The following is a 26397-nucleotide window of genomic DNA, read 5'->3' as shown; positions in this document are numbered from 1 at the left end:
GAACATTTTGCTGACTTGTTTTTGATTTAAGAAACAGGCCTTGTTTATCATAGCAATATCAGGTACAGACTTTTGTACAGACTCAAACTGACCAGACTAATGAAAGCCTCTGAGCATTTGTCATTATAAACTACTGTCCTTACAAGAAGTATGCGTTGAGAATAAAAACAATTCAAACAGAATCAAATTCAACCCTTTATTTGCAGAAGTTGAAGGTTGACATTGACCGACCATTTCCAGTGTGTACATTACTGTGGGTCTGTAGTAAGACCTTGTCCAGATCAAAAGGCTAACATTTACATAACCGGCCTTTGTGGAAAACACCACGAAACATGGGTTGAGTTCAAGAATGTGAAACGTACTATATTGATTCCATGAATAAGAACTGAGATGCTCCCATATCTATTTGCACGTTCCACAATGTTGTACCCTCCTGAATGCAGCCTTGTTTCTGGTGTGCGATAGGCCTGACCACAGCCAGGGAATGGGTCCAGTTCTAAACATAAACAGGACCTATAGGGATTGAACGGTGAGGAGCCATCAAATACATTTTAATCCAAAAAAAGGAAAAAATGTCGAGCAGCAAACCTTTTCAATCCCCTGGGGAACATCCAACTAACATAGAAATCAACCACTCATTACCTACTCTATAGTCTACAAATATTACAAAAAATAGATAATGAAAGACATAGTACTTTTGAATTAAATATACATTACATACAACTCTAGCAGTCTTCTAACGTTGACAATGGGACATTTAAACAAAAAAAAACTTTCACATTGTTTTTTTTAGACCATACGCTGTGGACTGTTATGTCATTCAGAAACTCAGATTGGTGAGGTAGTTATTAAAAACCAAGTCCTCTAACAGAGACATCACAGAGAGAGGAGCTGACGCTAACTAAGCTAACTAAACACTTGAGTGCCTCTACTCTCGAGAGAAATATAGAGGGGTTAAAAAGGGGGGGGGATTCTTAAGGGGGGACAATCTCAAATATCTTTTCACAAATATTTTTCTTAATATTAACAACAAACAACATTTGAAATATGTATTTTCAAATACCGTCCTGACTGGTTGCATCAAGGCCTGGTATGGGAATTGCGCCGTCCACGACTGCAAGGCTTTCCAGCGAGTGGTGAGAACGGCCCAGTACATTACTGGGACCGTGCTGCCACCCATCCAGGACATCTACTCAAAACGGTGCCTGAGGAAGACCTGCAGCATCATCCTCAAGGACCCCACACACCCCAGCCACGAGCTGTTCACTCCCTTACCGTCGGGCAGATGGTATCGGAGCATGATGTCCAATACCAAAAGGCTCAGAGACAGTTTCTATCTACAAGCCATCTGCTGACTGCTGAACACTTGAACTGGACTGACCACCTTCACTGACTCTCCGCATTTCAGCACACACCCACACAGATATACTCACACACATCACAACTGCTACCAGACTTAATATGATTGCTAAATACTTCACAATTGAAACACTTGATCCCCCATAACACATGTAAATATTGGACTATAAATTGTGCCATCCTGTTTTATACTTATGCTCAAATGTTTATTGTATTCTACTGAGACATTTACTTTATGTTTGTATTCCAATATTTTATTATTTCTAAAGATAAAACCTAAGTATTTCATTGGATGGTGTATATCATGTGTATCCTGTACATATGGCTAATAAAACTTTAAAGTATCAGCCATCACACCATGTAAAGGAAAAACCTCATAATTCAACAAAAACAAAATCATAAAATGCAACTAACTGGATTGTCAACCTCGTCAGACGCCATAAAAAACATTTAATTTTTACATGTATTGTTCAACAAGTGTTTAAAAGTATTTATTGTTTAATTCTAACAGTAGATTATAGAAATATGTAATTTAAACTTATTTTTTACTTATTTTATAGCACCATACTGTATAATGCTCCAGGGAGAATTTTGTTAGTATGTTTTTCTAGATTCAGAATATAAAACAACATTTAAAAAGTAAACATTATCCCTTAGATCTCGCACAACAAATATCTCAATAGTTTAACCATATGTTGCAGAACAGTGATATATACAATTGAAGTCGGACATTTACATACACTTAGCTTGGAGTCATTAAAACTCGTTTTTCAACCACTCCAAAAATGTCTTGTTAACAAACTATAGTTTTGGCAAGTCGTTTAGGACATCTACTTTGTACATGACACATGTTATTTTCCAACAATTGTTTACAGACTGATTATTTCAATTATAATTCCCTGTATCACAATCCCGGTTGGTCAGAAGTTTACATACACTAAGTTGACTGTGCCTTTAAACAGCTTGGAAAATTCCAGAAAATTATATTATGGCTATAGAAGCTTCTGATAGGCTAATTTGAGTCAATTTGAGGTGTACTGTGATGGATTTCAAGGCCTACCTTCAAACTCAGTGCCTCTTTGCTTGACATCATGGGAAAATCAAAAGAAATCAGCCAAAACCTCCGAAAAAAAACATTTGTAGACCTCCAGAAGTCTGGTTCATCCTTGGGAGCAATTTCCAAATGCCTGAATGTACCACGTTCATCTGTACAAACAATAGTACGCAAGTATAAACACCATGGGACCACGCATCTGTCATACCGCTCAGGAAGGAGACGTGTTCTGTCTCCTAGAGATGAACGTACTTTGGTGCGAAAAGTGCAAATCAATCCCAGAGCAACAGCAAAAGACCCTGTGAAGATGCTGGAGGAAAAAATGCATCTCTATCCACAGTAAAACGAGTCCTATATCGACATAACCGGAAAGGCCGCTCAGCAAAGAAGAAGCCACTGCTCCAAAACTGCCATGAAAAGCCAGATTACGGTTTGGAACTGCACATGGGGACCAAGATCGTACTTTTTGGAGAAATGTCCTCTGGTCTGATGAAACAAAAATTTAACCATAATGACCATTGTTATGTTTGGAGGAAAAAGTGGGAGGCTTGCAAGTCGAAGAACACCATCCCAACCATGAAGCATGGGGGGTGGCAGCATCATGTTGTGGGGGTGCTTTGCTACAGGAGGGACTGGAAGGAGGGACTGGAAAATTATGTGGATATATTGAAGCAACATCTCAAAACATCAGTCAGGAAGTTAAAGCTTGGGCTTCCAAATTGACAATGACCCCAAGCATACTTCCAAAGTTTTGGCAAAATGGTTAAAGGACAACAAAGTCAAGGTATTAGAATGGCCATCACAAAGCCCTGACCTCAATCCTATAGTAAATTTGTGGCAGAACTGAAAAAGTGTGCGTGAGCAAGGAGGCCTACAAACCTGACTCAGTTACACCAGCTCTGTCAGGAGGAATGGGCCAAAATGCACCCAACTTATTATGGGAAGCTTGTGGAAGGCTACCCGAAACGTTTGATCATGTTAAACAATTTAAAAGCAATGCTACCAAATGCTAATTGAGTGTATGTAAAACTTCTGACCCACTGGGAATGGGATCAAAGAAATAAAAGCTGAAATAAATCATTCTCTATACTATTATTATTCTGACATTCTTAAAATAAAGTGGTGATCCTAACTGACCTAAAACAGGGTATTTTTTGCTAGTATTAAATGTCAGGAATTGTGAAAAACTGAGTTTAAATGTATTTGGCTAAGGTGTAAGGTGTATGTGGGGCGGCAGGGTAGCCTAGTGGTTAGAGCGTTGGACTAGTAACCGAAAAATTGCAAGCTCAAAACCCCAAGCTGACAAGGTACAAATCTGTCGTTCTGCCCCTGAACAGGCAGTTAACCCACTGTTCCTAGGCCATCATTGAAAATAAGAATTTGTTCTTAACTGACTTGCCTAGTAAAATAAATAAAAAACTCTGACTGCAGCTGTATATATTTTCAAAATATTGACCTTAAGGGGGTTATGGAGTTGACAACAAAATACATATTTTTGCATTTAAAAAAAACTTCAATACAAACATTTGTAAAATATAGAAAATGATTTATTTGAAAATTCCCAATAAAAATATAACCATTATATAATATATTTCAGCACTCTGACGGAGTTGACGTTAGACAAAAATGTGACGGACTTTGATTTCAATATTGTCTCTTTAAATCTATCAAAAGTAGATCACTTTGCAGACCATGGGTGGTTTTGTTGCACTATATGTAATGAGGACAATGAGAAAAGGTTCATGAGGTGTAGCTGACCCGGATCATTCTTGATTAATTTATGATTGTAGACAAATCTGACGGAGTTCATCAAATCTCCTGACAATTTATTTTAGGAATCACAGTTTTGAGAGAAATATTCCTTTAAGTCAGAGGTCTAATGCAAAAAACTACCTAAGATCCCTTTTCAGTTAATATTCATTATTGCCATTTTAAGAATTTTAAACACTTTTTTGGAGAGTTTGAAATTGCCCCCCTTGGCTCCGGAAAAGGACATTTCCAGGCATAGAGCCAACATGGAAATTTGTAATATTGAAAATATTTAGAAAATTCCAAAAGCAAATCTTTCCCCTTAGAAAATTCCACTAAATGTAATTTTTAGGATCAAATAATGCAACAAAATAAACTTTATTTTTAATGTTTATCTGCTGGTCAAGGACTTTGTCCCGACTTTCAAAAATCCCTGAACTGTAAGAGCACTTAAATCAAATCAAATCAATGGGGCTGGGAGTTTTTCCTGGTCTTGTGACCTGAGGAAAGACTCCTGGCCCCGCCAATAAAACATAAGCAGCCTTTGTCCCTTCCCCTTGGCCCCAACCCTTTGATGTTTGCAGACCTGTACATACCTATCCAAAACCTAAAGATCTGCAAACATTGAAGGGTTAGAGCCAAGTGGGATGGGCCACTGGTTGAAGAAACAAAGCAACAAAGATGGCTAAGTGACAAAGGTATTTGGGCCAGGTGATTTAATGGTTTAATTTAATGCAAAATAAATGTTGTGTCATACCCGTGGTATACGGTGTCATATAACAAAGCTGTCAGTCAATCAGCATTCAGGGCTCGAACAACCCAGTTCATAATAGAAAATAAATATGCGTTTGTAAGAAAACACTTTCTAATAGGTAAAAGGGGAAAAAGTTCCATCCACTGTGAGATTTGAACCACTATCATTTACAGCATAGACATACACAGCTTGGTGGGATAGAAGCTGACACGAAAATAAATAAATATAGTAATTTACAGCATGTACACAATCGGCAATGCCTGATATAGGGGACATAGCAAATGAAAGAAGCTGTGCATTTAAAAAATAAATAAAAACATTTTTATTTTATTATGGACTCTTAAAGGGGCAATTGCAGTTTAAACAACAAAGCAGTCACCCCACCACTGTTTTTGGTAAGCAACTTAGGGTTGGGGCGAGAGAAATGTAATCGCTCTGAAATTCATAAACAAAGCTATGGATGCAAGGACTGACCATCCATGATACAGTATCAAAAGTATAATTTTAACCATGTTGAGAGGCTATACAGAGTTTGTTTACAAACAATGGAGTAAAAGCATTTATATATTATATTCTTCAAGAATCAATTGGTAGATATATATATATATATATATCATTCAATAAAAAGGCAGAAAAAAATGTAGCCATCGCAGATTGCCCCTTCAAGTGTTTTAAACTATATACCGTGACAGAAGTGTGTGTGTGTGTGCATGTTATCTGCAGCAGGCCAGTGCTCCCAGAGAGGTGTGGCTGTCCAGGCTGCTGTCCGTGTCAGAGGTCATGGTGGGTTCACTAGGGTCACTGGGGTCAGTCGACATGGAGGATACGTCATTGCCTGAGGAGGAGGACGAGGTGTGCTGAGGGGAGCTGTCAATCACTGCTGTACCTGTGCTGCGAAAACACACAGGATGACTGATACACCGGTACTAGGAACTAGCATGCACAAACAAACAAACAAAAACACACACAGTCCTGCGACATACACACAAGTCACACACACCATAGGGAGCTGGAAGAACACCAACGACACCCCCCCCCCATAGAGCAGCCTACTACATTATTCACCTCACTCCTATGAGTTAGAGCAAGCGCACTTGTAGTTGTTTTGTTTGGAACACAGCCCTGCATCCGAGCCATCACACAATTATTGTTGTTGTTTACGCAATCCAAAAACGGTCCATTATAAATCTAAATCTGGGTCAGGTCGTCATCATTTGAAAGCTTGTTATATTGCCAACATTACTAGCTAAATGATATAATATTATCTTTCAGTTTTAGGCTTTCACAAGGCAATTCCGAAAAGCAGATCGTAATATTGGTGCGCATAGAATGGCGCCATGAGCGCATTCAGATGCGTGTTCTGTGGCAAATTTTCTTCACAATACAACAAACATAGGCTCACTCTGTTCAGGACTACCCAGGGTATGACGCAATGTCATCTTGTAACTGTACATCAAACATAATGATCATAAACATTGACACTGTATATGACGTGAGTTTTATGATATGGAAATGTGAAGTGCACATTTGGACTCAAGGGTGTCTGGCTGCTTGTATGACATCAAAGTGGTATTTATTGTAATCCTCAACGTCTCAACTTTCAAAATACTATGAGTCCTCTTAATTTACAGCATTTGCCTCACTCAGACAACAGAACATTTGCTAAAGTTGCCCAGTTTCTGGGAGGAATGGGGGTAACTTATTGTCGCGTGCAGTGCTCAAGTTCAGAACTTCTCTCAGTAAAAACCCATACAGAGCTGTGAAAGAGAGACATTGAGCTCTGACATCATGTTACTGTACAGTCACTCTGGTCCAATTTAGGTGCTTATCATCCAAATCTGCCATTTTCAACCCGTATATGGGTACGACGGTGAAGGGCTACATAAAGAAAGTTTTGATTCACCACTGCTCTTGGTCAGTTTCAGCTACAAACACCACCCCAACATTGGCATGTGCAGACGGACTCAACTTAAATGGCTTCAGCTTTTTGCTATTATGCCTCTAGCACTGCTTCTCAGTGTAGAGGCATCACTACAGACCCTGATTCAGGTTGTATCACAACCGGCCGTGATTGGGAGTTCCATAGAGTGGCTCACAATTTGCCCAGCATCGTCCGGGATAGGGTTTGGCCGTCATTGTAAATAAGAATTTGTTCTTAACTGACTTGCCTAGTTAAATAAAAAAGGTACAAAAATAAAAATCAATGGCGGATTGCAGGCTTAAACATTCTAAACAGTGCCACAAATTTTTCACAATTCTCAAACTAAAAACATTTTGTGTGCTTAAAAATGCATAGGGCTTATGATGATATAGTACTGACCTACTATACTGGCCCAGTATATCCCACTATAATTACGCCACACCGACAAACCACCCCAAAATAGGTCAATATAACTAACACATAACCTATATGAAATCCCTATTACTACCATTACTACTAATACCATTACTACTGCCATTGCTACCACTAATACTACTCTTTCTCAACCATAAATAATTCTAGACTAGCAAGCACACCATACTTCAGTAAATGTAACGGTGACTAACCCCATTCCGTACATTTTTTTTTGCAACCGCAGCATTCAACGGAGGCTGCAATGAAAACTAAAGAGACTGTAGCGTTCTGTGTTGGCATTAAAATCGGGGCTGTGAAATAAGTTGATTCAGCGTTGAGTGACATGGTAATGGTCTAAAAGTATGAGAAAATATAAAAATATGGACCCCTCTGATGCGGTACGCTACATTGTGACGGCACTACGTCACTTTGCATTTTGTGCCGTACAGCCTCTTTCCTCCAGGGGTAGCACTTCTCTCGCAGATTAAAAACAAGAAAGGGACAGGGTAAGGGGGATACCAAGTCAATTGTACAACTGAATGCATTCATTGTGTCATTACTGCAAGCTATCAAGACTCTCAAAAGCCGCGACAGCCGCCGTTTACTTCTGAAGATAACTAACGCCGCCCTAAAAACCCAATTCAAATTTGACACAAACCTTCAAATGTAATGACATGTTATATAAACCCTTTATAGTGTTATATTTACATTTTTAGATGTGATAAGTTGGACAGATCTGATGAAAAAAGCCGTTTTCCCACACAACATATCTCCCAGTAGGATTCCCTTCCCCACCCGGCATTTTTAAAAAGACCTGAAGGAGCTCATTGCCTTCTTCAAACATGCAGAGACGGGTAATATGAAGGTCTCGTCATTGATTTTGCTGGAAAGGGGAGAATTTGTGCATTACAATGGTATTCATATTACATTTGACCTGGAAGTATTACGTTTTTGGGTCACTAAAATAAGGTAAATTGTACAGAATAGCACAATGTACAAAAGTGCGTTAGTTACTGTTACTTGTCAATTTTGGGGTTTTATAGGCACATTAGTGCGTTTTTTCCCTGGCTTGCCACCGGGCCGTGCATAAATAAATATACAGTGGGGCAAAACAGTATTTAGTCAGCCACCAATTGTGCAAGTTCTCCCACTTAAAAATATGAGAGGGGCCTGTAATTTTCATCATAGGTACACTTCAACTATGACAGACAAAATGAGAAAGAAAAATCCAGAAAATCACATTGTAGGATTTTGAATGAATTGATTTGCAAATTATAGTGGAAAATAAGTATTTGGTCAATAACAAAAGTTTCTCAATACTTTGTTATATACCCTTTGTTGGCAATGACAGAGGTCAAACGTTTTCTGTAAGTCTTCACAAGGTTTACACACACTGTTGCTGGTATTTCGGCCCATTCCTCCATGCAGATCTCTTCTAGAGCAGTGATGTTTTGGGGCTGTTGCTGGGCAACACGGACTTTCAACTCCCTCCAAAGATTTTCTATGGGGTTGAGATCTGGAGACTGGCTAGGCCACTCCAGGACCTTGAAATGCTTCTTACGAAGCCACTCCTTCATTGCCCGGGTGGTGTGTTTGGGATAATTGTCATGCTGAAAGACCCAGCCACGCTTCATCTTCAATGCCTTTGCTGATGGAAGGAGGTTTTCACTCAAAATCTCACGATACATGGCCCCATTCATTCTTTCCTTTACACGGATCAGTCGTCCTGGTCCCTTTGCAGAAAAACCTCCCTAAAGCATGATGTTTCCATCCCCATGCTTCACAGTAGGCATTGTGTTCTTTGGATGCAACTCAGCATTCTTTGTCCTCCAAACACGACGAGTTGAGTTTTTACCAAAACGTTCTATTTTGGTTTCATTTGACCATATGACATTCTCCCAATCTTCTTCTGGATCATCCAAATGCTCTCTAGCAAACTTCAGACGGGCCTGGTCATGTACTGGCTTAAGCAGGGGGACACGTCTGGCACTGCAGGATTTGAGTCCCTGGCGGCGTAGTGTGTTACTGATGGTAGGCTTTGTTACTTTGGTCCCGGCTCTCTGCAGGTCATTCATTAGGTCCCCCCGTGTGGTTCTGAGATTTTTGCTCACCGTTCTTGTGATCATTTTGACCCCACGGGGTAAGATCTTGCGTGGAGCCCCAGATGGAAGGAGATTATCAGTGGTCTTGTATGTCTTCCATTTCCTAATAATTGCTCCCACAGTTGATTTCTTCAAACCAAGCTGCTTACCTATTGCAGATTCAGTCTTCCCAGCCTGGTGCAGGTCTACAATGTTGTTTCTTGTGTCCTTTGACAGCTCTTTGGTCTTGGCCATAGTGGAGTTTGGAGTGTGACTGTTTGAGGTTGTGGACAGGTGTCTTTTATACTGATAACAAGTTCAAACAGGTGCCATTAATACAGGTAACGAGTGGAGGACAGAGGAGCCTCTTAAAGAAGTTACAGTTCTGTGAGAACCAGAAATCTTGCTTGTTTGTAGGTGACCAAATACTTATTTTCCACCATAATTTGCAAATAAATTCATTAAAAATTCTACAATGTGATTTTCTGGATTTTCTTTTCTCATTTTGTCTGTCATAGTTTTTAAGTGGGAGAACTTGCACAATTGGTGGCTGACTAAATACTTTTTTGCCCCACTGTATATATTTCCCCCCATAGCACACGGGATGTGTAATCAATAAACTCAGCACAGACTAGTCTGCGAGCCTGTTGCACATCACTGACTCCCTGAAGCATATTTGTAAAAAATAAAATACATTTAAAAAAAGAAAAATCACACCCACAACACGAGCTGATTTGATGGACTTGACGTGAAAATACTGACGTAGTCTCCTAAACCTTTCAGCGTGACTGCCAGAGCATTGTTGTTACAGTGGCAGGCTAGCCTACATAGACATATGCAATTTCCAAAAACATGAATGTGACACGAGTCACTGAGTAATTGCCATGTTAGCACATTGACTAATCAGGATATACATGAGATATTTGTACAGGCGAGTAAATAGCCCATGGTCAAATAGCTACTGTAAGCAAAAAAAATAAGCCTTGTTTTTTTAGCCAGCTAGCATCAGGGATCCAATAATAGTGAGTTGAAATGGTATTAGTATTCTCCCAAGTGAAGCTTGCTTGCCTATGAAATCAGAATAAATAATATAATAATTTGTATTTTTAAGTTAATTAAATGACGAGTAAGGGAAAAGCATGTACAAGGGGAGGGTCACGTGAAAATATGTTTTACGATGGGGAGGGGGGTGCATTTTTTTAGATGACACCTCAAGTTGGACCCTCGCCAGTAATTTTTGTACGGTCTCATACCATAAACAATGTTTTAATCCATGTTTTTTCATAGTGAAATATACAGATTTAGTCAACATTAACACAATAACAGCAGACACCAGCTCACATAAGCAAAATAAACTAACTTAAAAGAGGTTGTCCTCTGATCACGCCATTCTGCTTGTTCCAATCGTCCCACTCATACACCTCCTTCCAGATCAGGTCTACAACAGGGCGAATACAGGGAACGAACGAGAGAGAGAGAGAGAGAGAGCGAGAGAGAAAGAGGGGGAGATAAAGGGGGAGATGAGAGAAAAAGACAAGGACAAGGAGAGAAAAGAAGAGAGGTGGAGAGAAATATATAAAGGAGGGGAAAGAGTTCAGAGAGGAGGGAAAGAAGGGGAGAGAAAAAAGATTACATGTTAAGGATATTATCAACATACATATTTAACTTATTAAATTGTCGTTATCAACATTATAATGGAATAATATGCATTTTAGCTAAGAAAATGTAGCCTATTTCTGAACCAAGCAGCAATTTTCATCCACTATAGAAATAAAAATGTAAAGGCTCAATCCAAAAATATGCGCATTCATTAACAAACATACGGTAGCAGAGAGAACAGTCTGACTTGGGTGGCTGGATTTTTTTAGGGCCTTCCTCTGACACCGCCTGGTATAGAGGTCCTGGATGGCAGGGAGCTCGGCCGCAGTAATGTACAGGGCCGTACGCACTACCCTCTGTAGAGCCTTATGGTCGGATGCCCAGCAGTTGCCATACCAAGCGGCGATACAGCCAGTCAACAGGCTCTCAATGGTGCAATTGTAGAACCTTTTGAGGATCTGAGGGCCCATGCCAAATTTTTTTCAGCTACCTGGGGGGGGAAGAGAGGTTATCATACCCTCTTCACGACTGTGTTGGTGTGTGTGGACCATGATAGATCCTTAGTCTTGATGACGTTGAGGGAGTGGTTGTTGTCCTGGCACCACACTGCCAGGTCTCTGACATCTTCCTTTTAGACAGTCTCATGGTCATCTTTCCTCAGGACTACAACCGTTGTCGTCAGCAAACCTAATGATGATGTAGGAGTCATGTGCGGCCACGCAGTTGAGTGAACAGCGAGTGCAGGAGGGAACTAAGCACGCACCCCTGAGGGGCCATCGTATTGAGGGCACGCGTGGCAGATTGTTGCCTACCTTCACCATCTCGGGGTGGCCCGTCAGGAAGTCCAGGATCCAGTTGCAGAGGCAGGTGTTCAGTACCAGGGTCCTTAGCTTAGTGAAGAGCTTGGAGGGCACTATGGTATTGAATGCTGAGCTGTAGTCAATGAACAGCATTTTCACATAGGTGTTCATTTTGTCTAGGTGGGAGAGGTCAGTGTGGAGTATAATAGAGATTGCGTCATCTGTGGATCTGTTGGGGTGGTATGTGAATTGGAGTGGGTCCAGGGTGTCTGGGATGATGGTTGTGATGTGAGCCAAGACCAACCTTTCAAAGAATTTCATGGCTACAGATGTGAGGGCTACAGGGTGATAGTCAATTAGACAGGTTACGTTGGATTTGTTGGGCACAGGGACTATGGTTGTCTGCTTGAAACATGTAGGTATTACAGACATGGTCAGGGAGGTTAAAATGCCAGCTGGTCAGCACATGCTCTGTACGCGTTCTGGTAATCCGTCTGTGAATGTTAACCTGTTTAAAGGTCTTACTCATATTGGCTATGGAGAGCGTGATCACACAGTCATCCGAAACAGCTGATGCTCTCATGCATGGTTCAGTGTTGCTTGCCTCGAAGAGAGCATAAGGCATTTTGCTCATCGGGAGGCTTGCGTCACAGGGCAACTCGCGACTGGGTCTCCCTTTGTAATCCGTGATAGTTTGCAAGCCACGCCACATCCGACGAGCATCAGAGCCGGCATAGTAGGATTCAATCTTAGTCCTGTATTGATACTTTTCCTGTTTGATGGCTTGTCAGAGGTCGTAGCAGGATTTCTTATAAGCATCCTGATTAGTGTCCTGCTCCTTGAAAGCATCAGCTTTAGCCTTTAGCTCAGTGCTGATGTTACCTGTAATCGATGGCTTCTGGTTGGGATATGTACATACAGTTACTCCTCAATGCCAATGGATGAATTCCGGAACACATTCCAGTCTGTGTTAGCGAAACAGTCCTGTAGCTTTGCATCCACTTTGTCAGACCTTCCTGTTTTGAGTTTTTCCTGTTTTGAGTACTTCACTGGTACTTCCTGTTTGAGTTTTTACTTGTAAGCAGGAATCAGGAGGATAGCGTTGTAGTCAGATTTGCCAAATAGAGGGTGAGGGAGAACTTTGTATGCATTTCTGTGTGTGGAATAAAGGTGATCTAGTTGACATGTTGGTAGAAATTAGGTAAAACAGATTTCAGTTTCCTTGCATTAAAATCATCGGCTACTAGGAGCACCACCTCTGGGTGCTATTCTACACATTTTTCCATGAGGCTGAGAGAAAATGTTGCATTTTTAAAGCTAATTAATGCAAACAACTATAGGTGTGTTGACTTATAAAGGCACTGGATTATGAGCCGTTTTGTTTGCTAAATGAACAAATGAAGTATGCAGTGACATGGTGCATACAGCCTTAGAAGCACAGGGACATCTGCCTCAATGCAGCCATATTTGTGGCTTATTGGTGTTGTTGCTTTTAGTTATTTTTGGCCAACCATCCCATGAAAGTGAATGTCCTTCCAGTTCATCTGAATGTCATTCCCGTGCACTGCTTGCTGAGATAATGTTTGGAAGTTTAGGTTAAAATACAAATAATACCCCTTTTGGAACACTGACAAGTAGAAAGCATAATACAGTGCGTTCTGAAAGTATTCAAACCCTTGACTTTTTCCACATTTTGTTACAGCTTTATTCTAAAATTGATTAAATAAAATGTCATCAATCTACTAACAATACCCCATAATGACAAAGCAAAAACAGGTTTATCAATTGTTTTTGCAAATGTATACAAAAACGCCTTATTTACATATGCATTCAGACCCTTCGCTATGAGACTCAAATACTGTATCCCGCTATGAGACTCGATCTGTATCCCGTTTCAATTTATCAACCTTGAGATGTTTCTACAACTTGGAGTCCACCAGTGGTAAATCCAATTGATTGTACATGATTTGGAAAGGCACACACCCGTCTATATGGATGACGGATCACCACCTCAAGCTGAACCTCGGCAAGACGGAGCTGCTCTTCCTCCCGGGGAAGGACTGCCCGTTCCATGATCTCGCCATCACGGTTGACAACTCCATTGTGTCCTCCTCCCAGAGCGCTAAGAACCTTGGCGTGATCCTGGACAACACCCTGTCGTTCTCAACCAACATCATGGCGGTGGCCCGTTCCTGTAGGTTCATGCTCTACAACATCCGCAGAGTACGACCCTGCCTCACACAGGAAGCGGCGCAGGTCCTAATCCAGGCACTTGTCATCTCCCGTCTGGATTACTGCAACTCGCTGTTGGCTGGGCTCCCTGCCTGTGCCATTAAACCCCTACAACTCATCCAGAATGCCGCAGCCCGTCTGGTGTTCAACCTTCCCAAGTTCTCTCACGTCACCCCGCTCCTCCGCTCTCTCCACTGGCTTCCAGTTGAAGCTCGCATCCGCTACAAGACCATGGTGCTTGCCTACGGAGCTGTGAGGGGAACGGCACCGCAGTACCTCCAGGCTCTGATCAGGCCCTACACCCAAGCAAGGGCACTGCGTTCATCCACCTCTGGCCTGCTCGCCTCCCTACCACTGAGGAAGTACAGTTCCCGCTCAGCCCAGTCAAAACTGTTCGCTGCTCTGGCCCCCAATGGTGGAACAAACTCCCTCACGACGCCAGGACAGCGGAGTCAATCACCACCTTCCGGAGACACCTGAAACCCCACCTCTTCAAGGAATACCTAGGATAGGATAAGTAATCCTTCTCACCCCCCCTTAATGATTTAGATGCACTATTGTAAAGTGGCTGTTCCACTGGATGTCAGAAGGTGAATTCACCAATTTGTAAGTCGCTCTGGATAAGAGCGTCTGCTAAATGACTTAAATGTAAATGTATATAAGGTCCCACAGTTGACAGTGCATACCAGAGCAAAAACCAAGCCATTATATATATATATACACACACACACACACACACTTATGCTCTCTACTGGTCAGTGTTCCAAACGGGACATTATTTGTATTTTTACCTAAACATGCAAACACCATCAGATATAATTCATAGCAATAATTCACTTTCATGGGATGGTTGGCCAATAACAAATATATATATAAAATAGCACAATTCGATTGGGTGGGCCTGTGGGTGTACAAATAGTGCTGTAATTTCTAAACGGTTCACCCGATATGAACCCTAAAATGAAAGCTGACAGTCTGCACTGCAACCTCATAGTCATTGTATCAAAGTGCAGAGCCAAAACAAAACATATGTCACTGTACTATACTTTTGGAGCTCACTGTTTGTATGTAACCCATGTCTAGTGAAAAGTGATAGCTGTAGTAACATCTTTAACCTTTCCACTCCTCCACCGTATGCTCTCGCTCATCCAGCTGCTTGTCTGTGATCTTCGGAGGGGGCTGAGAGGAGAAAAAGAAAGAGGAAAAGAGCAGAAGAGAGCACAAGGAGAAGAAAGGTTCATCCCTACATCAAACCATCAACCGTAGTTCACTCTTCTAACTAAAAGTGTCAACCAAGTTCCCCCTCCAATAGATTCTACCATTTGTTAAACACTTACCGCCTCCACTTCTGCTGGGTCGTACCACACGTTGATATAGGGGTGTTTCAGGGCCTCGTCCACAGAGATCCTCTTAGACGAGTCGATCACCAACATCTTAGACAGCAGGTCTCTGGCCTGGCTCGCTGGAAGTGGAAAGTGAATATGATTCATACCAGCATGCACACACACGCACACTCACATACAAACACTGCATTTCCAGTACCTTTCAGTTTGTTGTGCTCGGAGTCTGCAGGGAAGAGGACGTCAGGGAAGAGTTTGTCAAAGCTGTATCCTGCGTAACGCGGCCTGTTCTCTACGTACGTCCTCACTGATTGGTTGAGCTTCATCAGGAACTCCTGTGGCGGAGTCCCAAGCTGCTCTATCACCTTGTTCCACTGGTCAATGTCTGAGCAGGGGGAGTTAGGGAAACTCTACACACAGACATAGCCTTCTCCACAGACACACATAACTATGCTAGAGAAGTAATGTTCCAAAACTATTCCTCTTTTCTAGAACTATCTCTGTATTGCCAGAAGCTTAAGTGGTTATGGGGAGGGAGGATGAGAGTATGGGTGTACCTGGATATGGTGGTGGGAATAGTGCAAAAGGAGTGCTCCATGGGGCGGTGGTCAGTGGTAAAAACAAGGTAAAAACACAAACATGGTGAAATGATAACACAGGAAAATAGGAAAGGATACGGTCAGAGCCTGGGAACAACACACTACCTCTGACCATCTCAGCCACAATACAACCCACTGACCACACGTCCACTGCACGATGAATGAAGGGATGACATGCAAACACAGAGAAAAAATGAAAATATTAAGGAAATGAGAGAGGAATGTGAATGATTTACAAAAAAAAGGTACAACACAAATCAATCCGACACATGAAACTGAAAATGGAAAGAGGGATAAATCTGGTGAATGAAGGAGAAAAAAGGAAAGCATGAGTAAATTGGGAGAATGAGAGTGAAAATGGATGCAGCATTCAGGGTCTGCCAGTCTCCAGGCACAGGAAGGAAAAGGAAGGAAATCAGGACGTGAAATAAATGGCCAGCTCATAAACCGAGAGACTGAAGAGGAATGGCCACATAAAGGATGCGAACTGTTTCATTTTGGCAGGAGACAATTTACATCCAGAAGCACCAAGGATACAGTCCCTTCCTGGGAACAGGATTTTGTGGCGGATCATTTCTGCCAGAATACATCCCACAGACCATATGTCCACTGTTACAACATGGGCAGTAGAGGAGGGGGAGGGTTTGCTTTTTAGTAGTTAGTAAAGAGACCATTGTTTGTCATTGTGAACAACTTTCCCAGAGGCTGAAGAGAAGTGGATGGCTAATGTACAAGCTGGCAAAAAGAGGTGTTGTTATTGAAATAATTTACATGATTTATAAAACCAAATGTAATGAAAACAGTGCTGTTGTCATTAGCTAGGTTTACATACAATTGGAGACAGATTTAAGAGAATAGAAAATAATCTGCATAAAAACAATATGAGCATTTTCCCACCAGAAATGTGTTTCCATCAAATTGAATTGTTGCGAATAAGAGTCTGTGCGTGATGACGTAGTGCACATAAAAATAACTTTTACCGGTTAAATGCCCCTGTACCAACTAAAACATACAAGCAAATGGTATTCCATATATATTTGAGCATAAAGGCATTTCCACCTCCACTTTGTACTGGATAATCAGGGTGAACAAGGTGTAGATCCACACACAAAGAGCAGCAGATGTTATTTAAGCCATCGCAGAAGGCAGGAATCGTGGTCACAGGCGGGCTATTGTCAAACAATACCACACAACCATACAGACAGAAAGAACTGAACTAAATAGGGAGCTGATGAGACCAGGTGGGAATCGAACACAGGTGAAATCAATTAACAAAAATGAAAGACAGGGCTACGTTCCAGAACACAAGGTAGACTAAGAAAATAAAAGCAGAACCTTAAACACCTCTCACAGAATTAATGTTACAGACACAAAAATATCCCACCTTGTCTAGTATATTTTGTTGTGTCAACATTCGGAAAGTTTACTGAAAAATGTGCTGTTTCCAACAGGCCTTTCCTGACATTTTATTTCCGATGTACATTACTGACATTTTTAAAATCTTTTTACTTAATCAGGCAAGTCAGTTAAGAACAAATTCATATTTACGATGACAGTCTAGGAACAGTGGCAGAACTGCAGATGTTTACCTCGCCAGCTCAGAGATTCGATCTAGAAACCTTTCAGTTACTGGCCCAACGCTCTAACCACTAGGCTACCTGCCACCCCAAAAAGGTTGGATGGAAACTTGATTATAGCTGTGATTTGCAATATGTCATTATAAACATAATTATTATTTACAAGAGTAATACAACATTAAAACAATGTCATGAAAGAATCTGCACTGGTGGTTAATGCATAAAATCATTATGGTGAATGAATATTTGCTTGATTGATTGACAGGTACTGACCGTTGGCCTGGTAGCCCATCCCCAGTATGACCTCTGGTGCTCTGTAGTATCTGGTAACTACGTAGGGGGTCATCAGCAGACCTGTAGCCGCCGTCCGAGCCAAGCCAAAGTCCAAGATCTTTAACGTACAGTCTGACTTCACGACAATGTTACTGGGCTTTAGATCCTAGAGAAGGGACAAGGAGAGAACATCATCATTGTCATGATCTTTGTCGTCGTCATCATTGTCATCATCATCAATAGCAGCAGCATATTTTAAAGCCCAGACACAGCGAAAACTGTCTATAGCCTGCGCAGTGTGTTCCAGAGCATTTTTTACTAAAAGATTGTGGCAGACAATCCCGTCAGAGAGCACTATTTGCCGTCTTGGCAGATTATTTTAGCTATTATAGTAAGGTGGGAGACATCAATGAAGCTATGTAGGATTATAGGTATGTTGTCATCATAATATTATAAAACAGGGCAGCATCCATATTCATCACCATCTTAACAACAGTAAAGAGTCACTCCATTTTAACTACAGTTACTGAGTAGTGAGTCATCTTTCACAGATTTGCATGTAGGCAAACGGCCTGGTAGTATGACATACAAACCAGTTACATTATTCTAGAATCTAGATTAATTTTAGAATCTCAGTTTTTTCCCATACTTGAATCAACTTTACATGCTCCATTGGGCCAAGCATGTATCCCAAATGGCACTCTATCACTCCCTATACATTGCATTTATTTGACCAGAGCTCAGGAATAGGGTGACATTTCAGATGCAATCCCAGTCATTAAATCTGAATGAGTATTTAGATAATTAGCATGTTCCTCCTGCTCTCCTGTGGATATAGCCAACATCACAGCTCTGACATGGAGGAGTTACTGTATAATATTTTTAGTTTACAGTATAATCTTTGGAAATACAACAATCCCCCATTATTAGTTCAGTGTTACCCAGTATGAGCCATACCCTGTGTCCACCTGTTAGCTTATTGTTATTGGTGTGAACTATACCCTGTGTCTACCTGTTAGCTTAGAGTTAGCATGCATGAGCCATACCCTGTGTCCACCTGTTAGCTTATTGTTATTGGTGTGAACTATACCCTACGTCTACCTGTTAGCTTAGCGTTAGTGTGTATGAGCCAGTATGAGCTGTACCCTGTGTATGATGCCGGCAGCGTGCAGGTGTTTGATGCCACACAGCATCTGGTAGAGCAGGTAGGACAACCTCTCATGATCCAGCTCCATCTGAATCACCTGGCACAAGTTGGCATCCATCAGCTCCATCACAATGTATCTACACAGGAAGGAAGAGAGATGAAAATACACACACACACACTTGTGTGTACACATAGCGTACACACAAACACACACACAAACCGGGCAGGCGCACACACCCACATCTGTGGAGCCAGCTGGAAGGCTTAAACAGAGAGGGATACAGTATGCAGAGAGATTTCAGACAGTTATTCTGTGTCACGACTTCTGCCGAAGTCGTTGCCTCTCCTTGTTCGGGCAGTGCTCGGCGTTCGACGTCACCGGGTTTCTAGCCATCATTGATCCTTTTTTCATTTTCCATTGGTTTTGTCTTGTCTTCCCACACACCTGTTTTCAATCCAATGCATTACCTGTTGTGTATTTAACCCTCTGTTTCCCCTCATGTCTTTGTCAGAGATTGTTTTATTGTCAGTGTAGTGTGGTTGTTGTATAGGTGTGCGTCGGGGTCCTTGTACCCATGTTTGTTTATGTACATTTTAGTGTTATGGAGCATACTCGGGGAACTTTATTAAAAGACTCCATTTTACACTCCTTGGAGTCTCCTGCGCCTGACTTCCCTGCCACCTATTACACCTATGCATGACAGAATCTCTGACCAAATATATGAAGTCAGCAGGAGAGGACACTATGCCCATGGAGCTGGAAGAACGTGTTCAGGAACAAGCGAGGGAGCTTGACTGTATCAGCTCCATCATGGATCACATTGTCCAGAAAATGGATCGCTGGGAGAGACAGGGAGTTTCTCCAGCGCCACCACAACCGGAATCTCCAGTGAACGTTTTTTCCTCTCCGGAATCGAGGATCCATTTATCCCTACCCACGGGATACAACGGAGATACTGCCGGCTGCCAGGGTTTCCTCCTTAAACTGAACTTGTATCTAGCCACGGCCTCCCCAGTACCATCTGACCGTGAGAAGAGTTACGCCCTCGTCTCATGCCTCACCGGGAAAGCCCTGGAATGGGCCAGCGCTGTGTGTAGAAGGGAGGATGCGGCGTTGGACCATTTTGAGGAGTTCACCTGCCAATTCCAGATAGTATTCGATCACCCACCTGAAGGCAAAGCAGTGGGTGAGCTCCTCTATCGTCTGAGGCAGGAGACGAGGAGTGCACAGGATTTTGCTTTGGAGTTTAGGACCTTGGCTGCCGGCGCTGGATGGAGCGACAGGGCCCTGATCGACCATTACTGTTGTAGTCTACGCGAGGACATCCGTCGGGAGCTGGCCTGTAGAGACACCACCCTCACCTTCGACCAGCTTGTGGACATGTCCATCAAGCTGGAAAACATGCTGGCTACTCGCGGACGTCTAGATCGGGGTCTGGTTGTTCCATCCTCCCGCACCCTCTCTCCCGAACCTATGGAATTGGTAGGGATGGTGCGCAGGGAGACCGGAGGGGGTTCCCGCTCGAGCACAATTCAAGGTCGCAGAGGGCACACTGCTGGTCGGTGCCGGGTTGGTTCCTCTGGGAATAAAGGGCAGGCAGGGCATTCTGGCATCACACCAGGTGAGTAGGCACCATTCTCATCCAGAGCCCTCTGCTGCACTGTTTGTCTCTCTCTTTTCCTGATTTTTCACTGCCTTCCCAGTATAAGGCGCTAGTAGATTCAGGTGCGGCTGGGAATTTAATTAATAAAAGTCTAGCTCATAGTTTAGGGATCCCTATTGTTCCTGTGGATATGCCTTTCCCTATTCATGCCTTAGATAGTCGACCATTAGGGTCAGGGTTTATCAGGGAGGTAACCGCACCTTTGTGTATGATAACGCAGGAGGGTCACAAGGAGAAGATTAGTCTTTTCCTTATTGATTTTCCTGCGTATTCTGTGGTGCTAGGCCTACCCTGGTTAGTTTGTCATAACCCCACTGTTTCTTGGCCACAGAGGCCTCTCACGGGGTGGTCGCGAGAATGCTCAGGTAGGTGTTTAGGGGTTTCCGTTGGTGCTACTACGGTGGAAAGTCCAGACCAGGTCTCCACCGTGCGCATTCCCCCGACTATGCCGATTTGGCTCTCGCCTTCTGTAAAAAGAAGGCGACTCAATTACCACCCCATCGACGGGGGGATTGTGCGATAGATCTCCTGGTAGACGCTGCATATCCCAAGAGTCACGTGTATCTCCTGTCGCAAGCGGAGACGGAGGCTATGGAGACATATGTCTCTGAATCCCTGCATCAGGTGTTCATTCAGCCATCCATTTCACCCGTCTCTTCGAGTTTCTTTTTTGTGAAAAAAAAGGATGGCGGTTTACGTCCGTGCATTGATTATCGAGGTCTTAATAAAATCACAGTGAAATATAGTTACCCGCTACCTCTGCTAAATACGGTTATTGAGTTAATGCACGGGGCACGTTTTTTCACAAAATTGGATCTCAGGAGTGCGTATAATCTGGTGCGTATTAAGAAGGGTGATGAGTGGAAGACGGCATTTAGCACCACCTCAGGTCATTATGAGTACCTGGTCATGCCATATGGGTTGATGAATGCTCCATCAGTTTTCCAATCATTTGCAGATGAGATCTTCAGGGACCTGCACGGGCAGGGTGTAGTGGTGTATATCGATGATATTCTGATACACTCTGCTACACGCGCCGAGCATGTGTCCCTGGTGCGCAGGGTGCTTGGTCGCCTGTTGGAGCATGATCTATATGTTAAGGCTGAGAAATGCTTGTTTTTCCAACAATCCATCTCCTTCCTAGGGCATCGGATTTCCACTTCAGGAGTGGAGATGGAGAGCGACCGCATTACAGCCGTGCGTAATTGGCCGACTCCAACCACTGTAAAGGAGTTGCAGCGTTTTGGGGGGTTTTCCAATTACTACCGGAGGTTTATCCGGGGTGCTAAAGGGGGGCCCGGTGCGCTTGCAGTGGTCGGCTGAGGCGAATAGGGCTTTTGAGCACCTGAAGACTGTTTACCTCGGTGCCTGTGCTGGCTCATCCGGATCCCTCTTTGCCATTCATAGTGGAGGTGGACGCATCCGAAGCTGGGATAGGAGCAGTGCTCTCTCAGCGTTCGGGTACGCCACTGAAGCTTCGCCCCTGTGCTTTCTTTTCGAAGAAGCTCAGCCCGGCGGAGCGAAACTATAATGTGGGGAACCGAGAGCTGTTAGCTGTCGTAGAAGCCTTGAAGGTGTGGAGGCATTGGCTTGAGGGGGCTGAACACCCTTTTCTCATCTGGACTGACCACCGCAATCTGGAGTACATCCGGCAGGCGAAGAGATTGAATCCTCGCCAGGCAAGGTGGGCCATGTTTTTCACTCGTTTTGTGTTTACTCTTTCTTACAGACCAGGCTCCCAGAAAGGCAGACACATTGTCTCGGCTGTATGACAGAGGAGCGGTCCATGGATCCCACTCCCATACTCCCAGCTTCGTATCTGGTGGCGCCTGTAGTGTGGGAGTTGGACGCGGACATTGAGCGGGCGTCACATGCAGAGCCTTCTCCCCCTGAGTGTCCAGCTGGTCGTCTGGACATTCCGTCTGCTGTCCGCGACCAATTGATATATTGGGCTCACACGTCACCCTCCTCTGGTCATCCTGGGATAGGTCGGACGATGCGCTGTCTTGAAGGGAGGTACTGGTGGCCCACTTTAGCTAAGGACGTGAGGATTTATGTTTCTTCCTGCTCGGTGTGCGCCCAGTGCAAGGCTCCTAGACACCTGCCCAGAGGTAAGCTACAACCTCTACCCGTTCCTCAACGGCCATGGTCGCACCTGTCGGTGGATTTTTTTTTTTGACTGATCTTCCACCTTCACAGGGTTACACCACGATCCTGGTTGTTGTGGATCGGTTTTCAAAGTCCTGTCGTCTCCTCTCTTTGCCCGGTCTCCCTACGGCCTTACAAACTGCAGAGGCCCTGTTTACACACGTTTTCCGGCACTATGGGGTGCCTAAGGATATAGCGTCTGATCGGGGTCCCCAGTTCACATCAAGGGTCTGGAAGGCATTCATGGAGCGTCTGGGGATCTCGGTTAGTCTTACCTCAGGTTTTCACCCCGAGATTAATGGGCAGGTGGAGAGTCTTATTGCCAGGATCGGCCGGGGGAGTGGGCGAAGTTCGTGCCCTGGGCAGAGATAGCTCAGAACTCAGGGTATCAGCCGGTTCTGGCTCCTTGGCATCAGAGCCAGACCGAGGCCCCTGCGGTGGACAATTGGTTTCGGCACGCTGAGGAAACCTGGGAGGCAGCCCACGTCCACCTTCAGCGTGCCATAAGGCGCCAGAAAATTGGCGCAGACCGTCGCCGCAGTGAGGCCCCAGTGTTTGCACCAGGGGACAGGGTCTGGCTCTCAACCCGAAACCTGCCCCTTCGCCTGCTCTGCCGGAAGCTGGGTCCGCGGTTTGTGGGGCCGTTTAAAGTCCTGAGGAGAGTGAACGAGGTATGTTATAGGTTACAACTACCCACTCATTACCGTATTAACCCCTCGTTCCATGTGTCTCTCCTCAGGCCGATGGTGGCAGGCCGATGGTGGCTGGCCCACTCCAGGAGGCTGAAGTGCGTGATGTTCCTCCGCCTCTAGACATCGAGGGGGTTCCGGCGTACTCTGTTCGATCCATTTTGGGTTCGAGACGTCGAGCGAGGGGCCTTCAGTACCTCGTAGACTGGGAGGGGTACGGGCCAGAGGAGAGATGCTGGGTCCCGGTGGAGGACGTGTTAGATCTTCCATGTTATCAGAATTCCGCCGTCTCCATCCGGATCGCCCTGCACCTCGCCCTCCGGGTCGTCCCCGAGGCCGGTGTCGACGCGCTGCTGGAGCCGTGCGTCAGGGGGGGGTACTGTCACGACTTCTGCCGAAGTCGTTGCCTCTCCTTGTTCGGGCGGTGCTTGGCGTTCGACGTCACCGGGTTTCTAGCCATCATTGATCCTTTTTTCATTTTCCATTGGTTTTGTCTTGTCTTCCCACACACCTGTTTTCAATCCCATTCATTACCTGTTGTGTATTTAACCCTCTGTTTCCCCTCATGTCTGTCATAGATTGTTTTATTGTCAGTGTAGTGTGTTTGTTGTATAGGTGCGCGTCGGATCCTCGTACCTTTGTTTGTTTATGTACATTTAGTGTTATGGAGCATACTCGGAACTTTATTAAAAGACTCCATTTCACACTCCGTTTGACTCTCCTGCGCCTGACTTCCCTGCCACCTATTACACCTATGCATGACATTCTGGTAATAGCTGAGTAATTATTTAATTGATGAGAGGCCCTATTAAAATATCATTCTATGATCCTTCTATGTCTTAATTCCTAACATGTAATCATTTTACACTGTCAAAGGTTTATCATGTTATTATACATCAATTAATGTGCATTTCCACTGAGGATTTCCCCCCCCCAGTGTTTTACGCAAAAGGCTCAAGACTTTTCTTAATGTACTTACACATCTGCAAATTCTTCTAATGATTTTTGTGGGCTGAATACGTTTATTAGGCCAATGATCTGTAACAACATGAACACACGAGTCATACACAATGCTTGATAAATTAGTTTCCTCAATGTAAGGAAAACAGTCCATAACGCGTTTGTAATCAAATAATTTTCAAATGTATTCAATATAATAAAAATAGGTAACTGCAGTTCTGGATGCTGGTTGACTGAATCTGCATTTTAGCTGTGTGTATATTAACTATATGGGCTACCAAAGTAAATGCCTGTTTACTGTTCCTTCTGAAGTACCGTCATGCATTCATAAAATAATATTCTTAGAGTTACTCTATGTCCAGCCAGGCCATTCATAAACTTTGAGTCCTACCTAGAATATAATAAAACAGCAGGAAGAAGTCATTAACCAGTGTTGGTAGGAAGACTTACATTTTTGTGATTGACACATTTCATTAACACCAGTTCTCTGTACGCTCTCTTGGCATGCGTTTGGTTCTGGAATGGCCGACTTAACTTCTTAATAGCCACATTTCTCTCAAGGTTGTGGTCATACGCTGAACTGAAAAGGCAAGAGCATGGCATTACATGAACACATACCTAACAATAGGGTGATAGAGACTGTAGGAAATAGGAATTTAAATGGATGTCTAATTTGTGTTTCTTTCCATTGGATGTTTTACAGCATGAGACCTTGAAACATTCCATGGTCCATTGTGCCATTTATGGACCAGCTTTGGCATCAACCTTCCTCCATTGATTAAGCACCACAGTATTTAGGCAAATTCAAACTGGGGTACTTTGCTATGTAGCTTTTAATTTTGTTGCCTTGTAAACTAATTGAATCTAGGAAAAAAAAGTATTTCATGGGGCAACAAAAAGATGACAACCTCAAGCAAAAAGGATTTGAAAACAATACATGGTGACACTTTATTTTGTATTGTTTACTGGTAATTACCTAGTACAACCCGCTGTTAAAACAGTAATTAACTAGTATATGACAGACAGAAAAAACTAAAAGGGAATGAAGGCCACCACTTAGTTAATGAAAAATGTAGAAACATTTATCGTGGGGTTGACTTTTGCCCATCAAGGCAAACGGAGGGATGAACTTCATTTCTGGGCAGGTATTTTCTGGGGCATTTCGTTAGAAATAGTTAAAATGGCCTCTTGAGTAACACTGTGGTCTAAGGCACTGCATCACAGTGCTTTTGGTGTCACTACAGACCCGATGCGGGGCTGTGTCACAACCGGCTGTGACCGGGAGTCCCATAGGGCGGCACACAATTTGCCCAGCATCGTCCGGGTTAGGGGAAGGTTTGGCCAGGGGGGCTTTACTTGGCTCATCACGCTCTAGCGACTCCTTAAGTTGGGCCGGGTGCCTGTTGAACGACTCAGTCATCAGTTGAACAGTGTTTCCTCTGACACATCGGTGTGTCTGGCTTAAGGAGCGTGGTTTGGAGGGTCATGTTTCAGAGGACGCATGACTTGAACTGGCTCTCCCGCAGTGATGAGACAAGATCATAATTGATTCGAAAATGGATTTCACGAAATTGGGGTAAAATTCACATCAAAATCAAAAAATAAATATAAGCATGACAAACAAACCCCAATGCATCTTGGCATTGTGTCAGCCTTCATCAAGGCCTAAAGATTTGAGTGTCCACATGGGAGTTCTATAAATCACCTTTGGGTGGCACAATAACCAATAAGAAAACATGTCACATAAACAAAATAATAATAATAATAATAATAATAATATGAAAATGAAACAGCGATGTGAACCTAGAGTAAATTATTTATGAATAATAAAAGTAGCAACATAAATGTAAAAGATAGCATAAATAAAAACTATATAGACAAAAATGACTATGCCAATCCAACAATTTTCATTTACTAAGAGGTGACCACTTCTGCCAGTCATAGACTACCCTTTTCAAAAAGTACCTTGTACCGAGTCTCTATGGCCATATAGTTTTTTTAAACCAGCACATTGTTTTTTCTTCTCAGTAACTAGTA

The 26397-nt window shown here is 43.2% G+C and overlaps 1 protein-coding gene across 3 annotated transcripts in view; it reads right to left on the bottom strand.

Moving 5' to 3' along the window:
* Positions 1-1839: 1839 nt before the first annotated feature.
* LOC135512508 (mitogen-activated protein kinase 8-like) overlaps positions 1840-26397 on the bottom strand; it is a 45612-nt gene continuing 21054 nt past the window's right edge. Inside the window, exons 3-12 of one of the 3 annotated variants that reach the window (XM_064934599.1) lie at positions 24811-24940; positions 24380-24438; positions 18898-19036; positions 17753-17918; positions 16440-16511; positions 15506-15688; positions 15301-15425; positions 15079-15142; positions 10693-10770; positions 1840-5802 (exon numbers count right to left, since the gene is read on the bottom strand). In XM_064934599.1, coding sequence (XP_064790671.1) covers positions 5630-5802; positions 10693-10770; positions 15079-15142; positions 15301-15425; positions 15506-15688; positions 16440-16511; positions 17753-17918; positions 18898-19036; positions 24380-24438; positions 24811-24940 — 1189 coding nt within the window. In that variant the 3' untranslated portion in view covers positions 1840-5629. Of the gene's footprint in view, positions 5808-10692; positions 10771-15078; positions 15143-15300; positions 15426-15505; positions 15689-15980; positions 16053-16439; positions 16512-17752; positions 17919-18897; positions 19037-24379; positions 24439-24810; positions 24941-26397 lie in introns of all 3 variants that reach the window. The other 2 variants (XM_064934598.1, XM_064934600.1) reach the window with 2 other exon arrangements.

The sequence above is a fragment of the Oncorhynchus masou genome, chromosome 24 (assembly GCF_036934945.1).
Source record: "Oncorhynchus masou masou isolate Uvic2021 chromosome 24, UVic_Omas_1.1, whole genome shotgun sequence".
Lineage (NCBI taxonomy): Eukaryota > Metazoa > Chordata > Actinopteri > Salmoniformes > Salmonidae > Oncorhynchus > Oncorhynchus masou.
The sequence above is the reverse complement of the archived record's forward strand: the minus strand, read 5'-3'. Positions and strand labels throughout refer to the sequence as shown.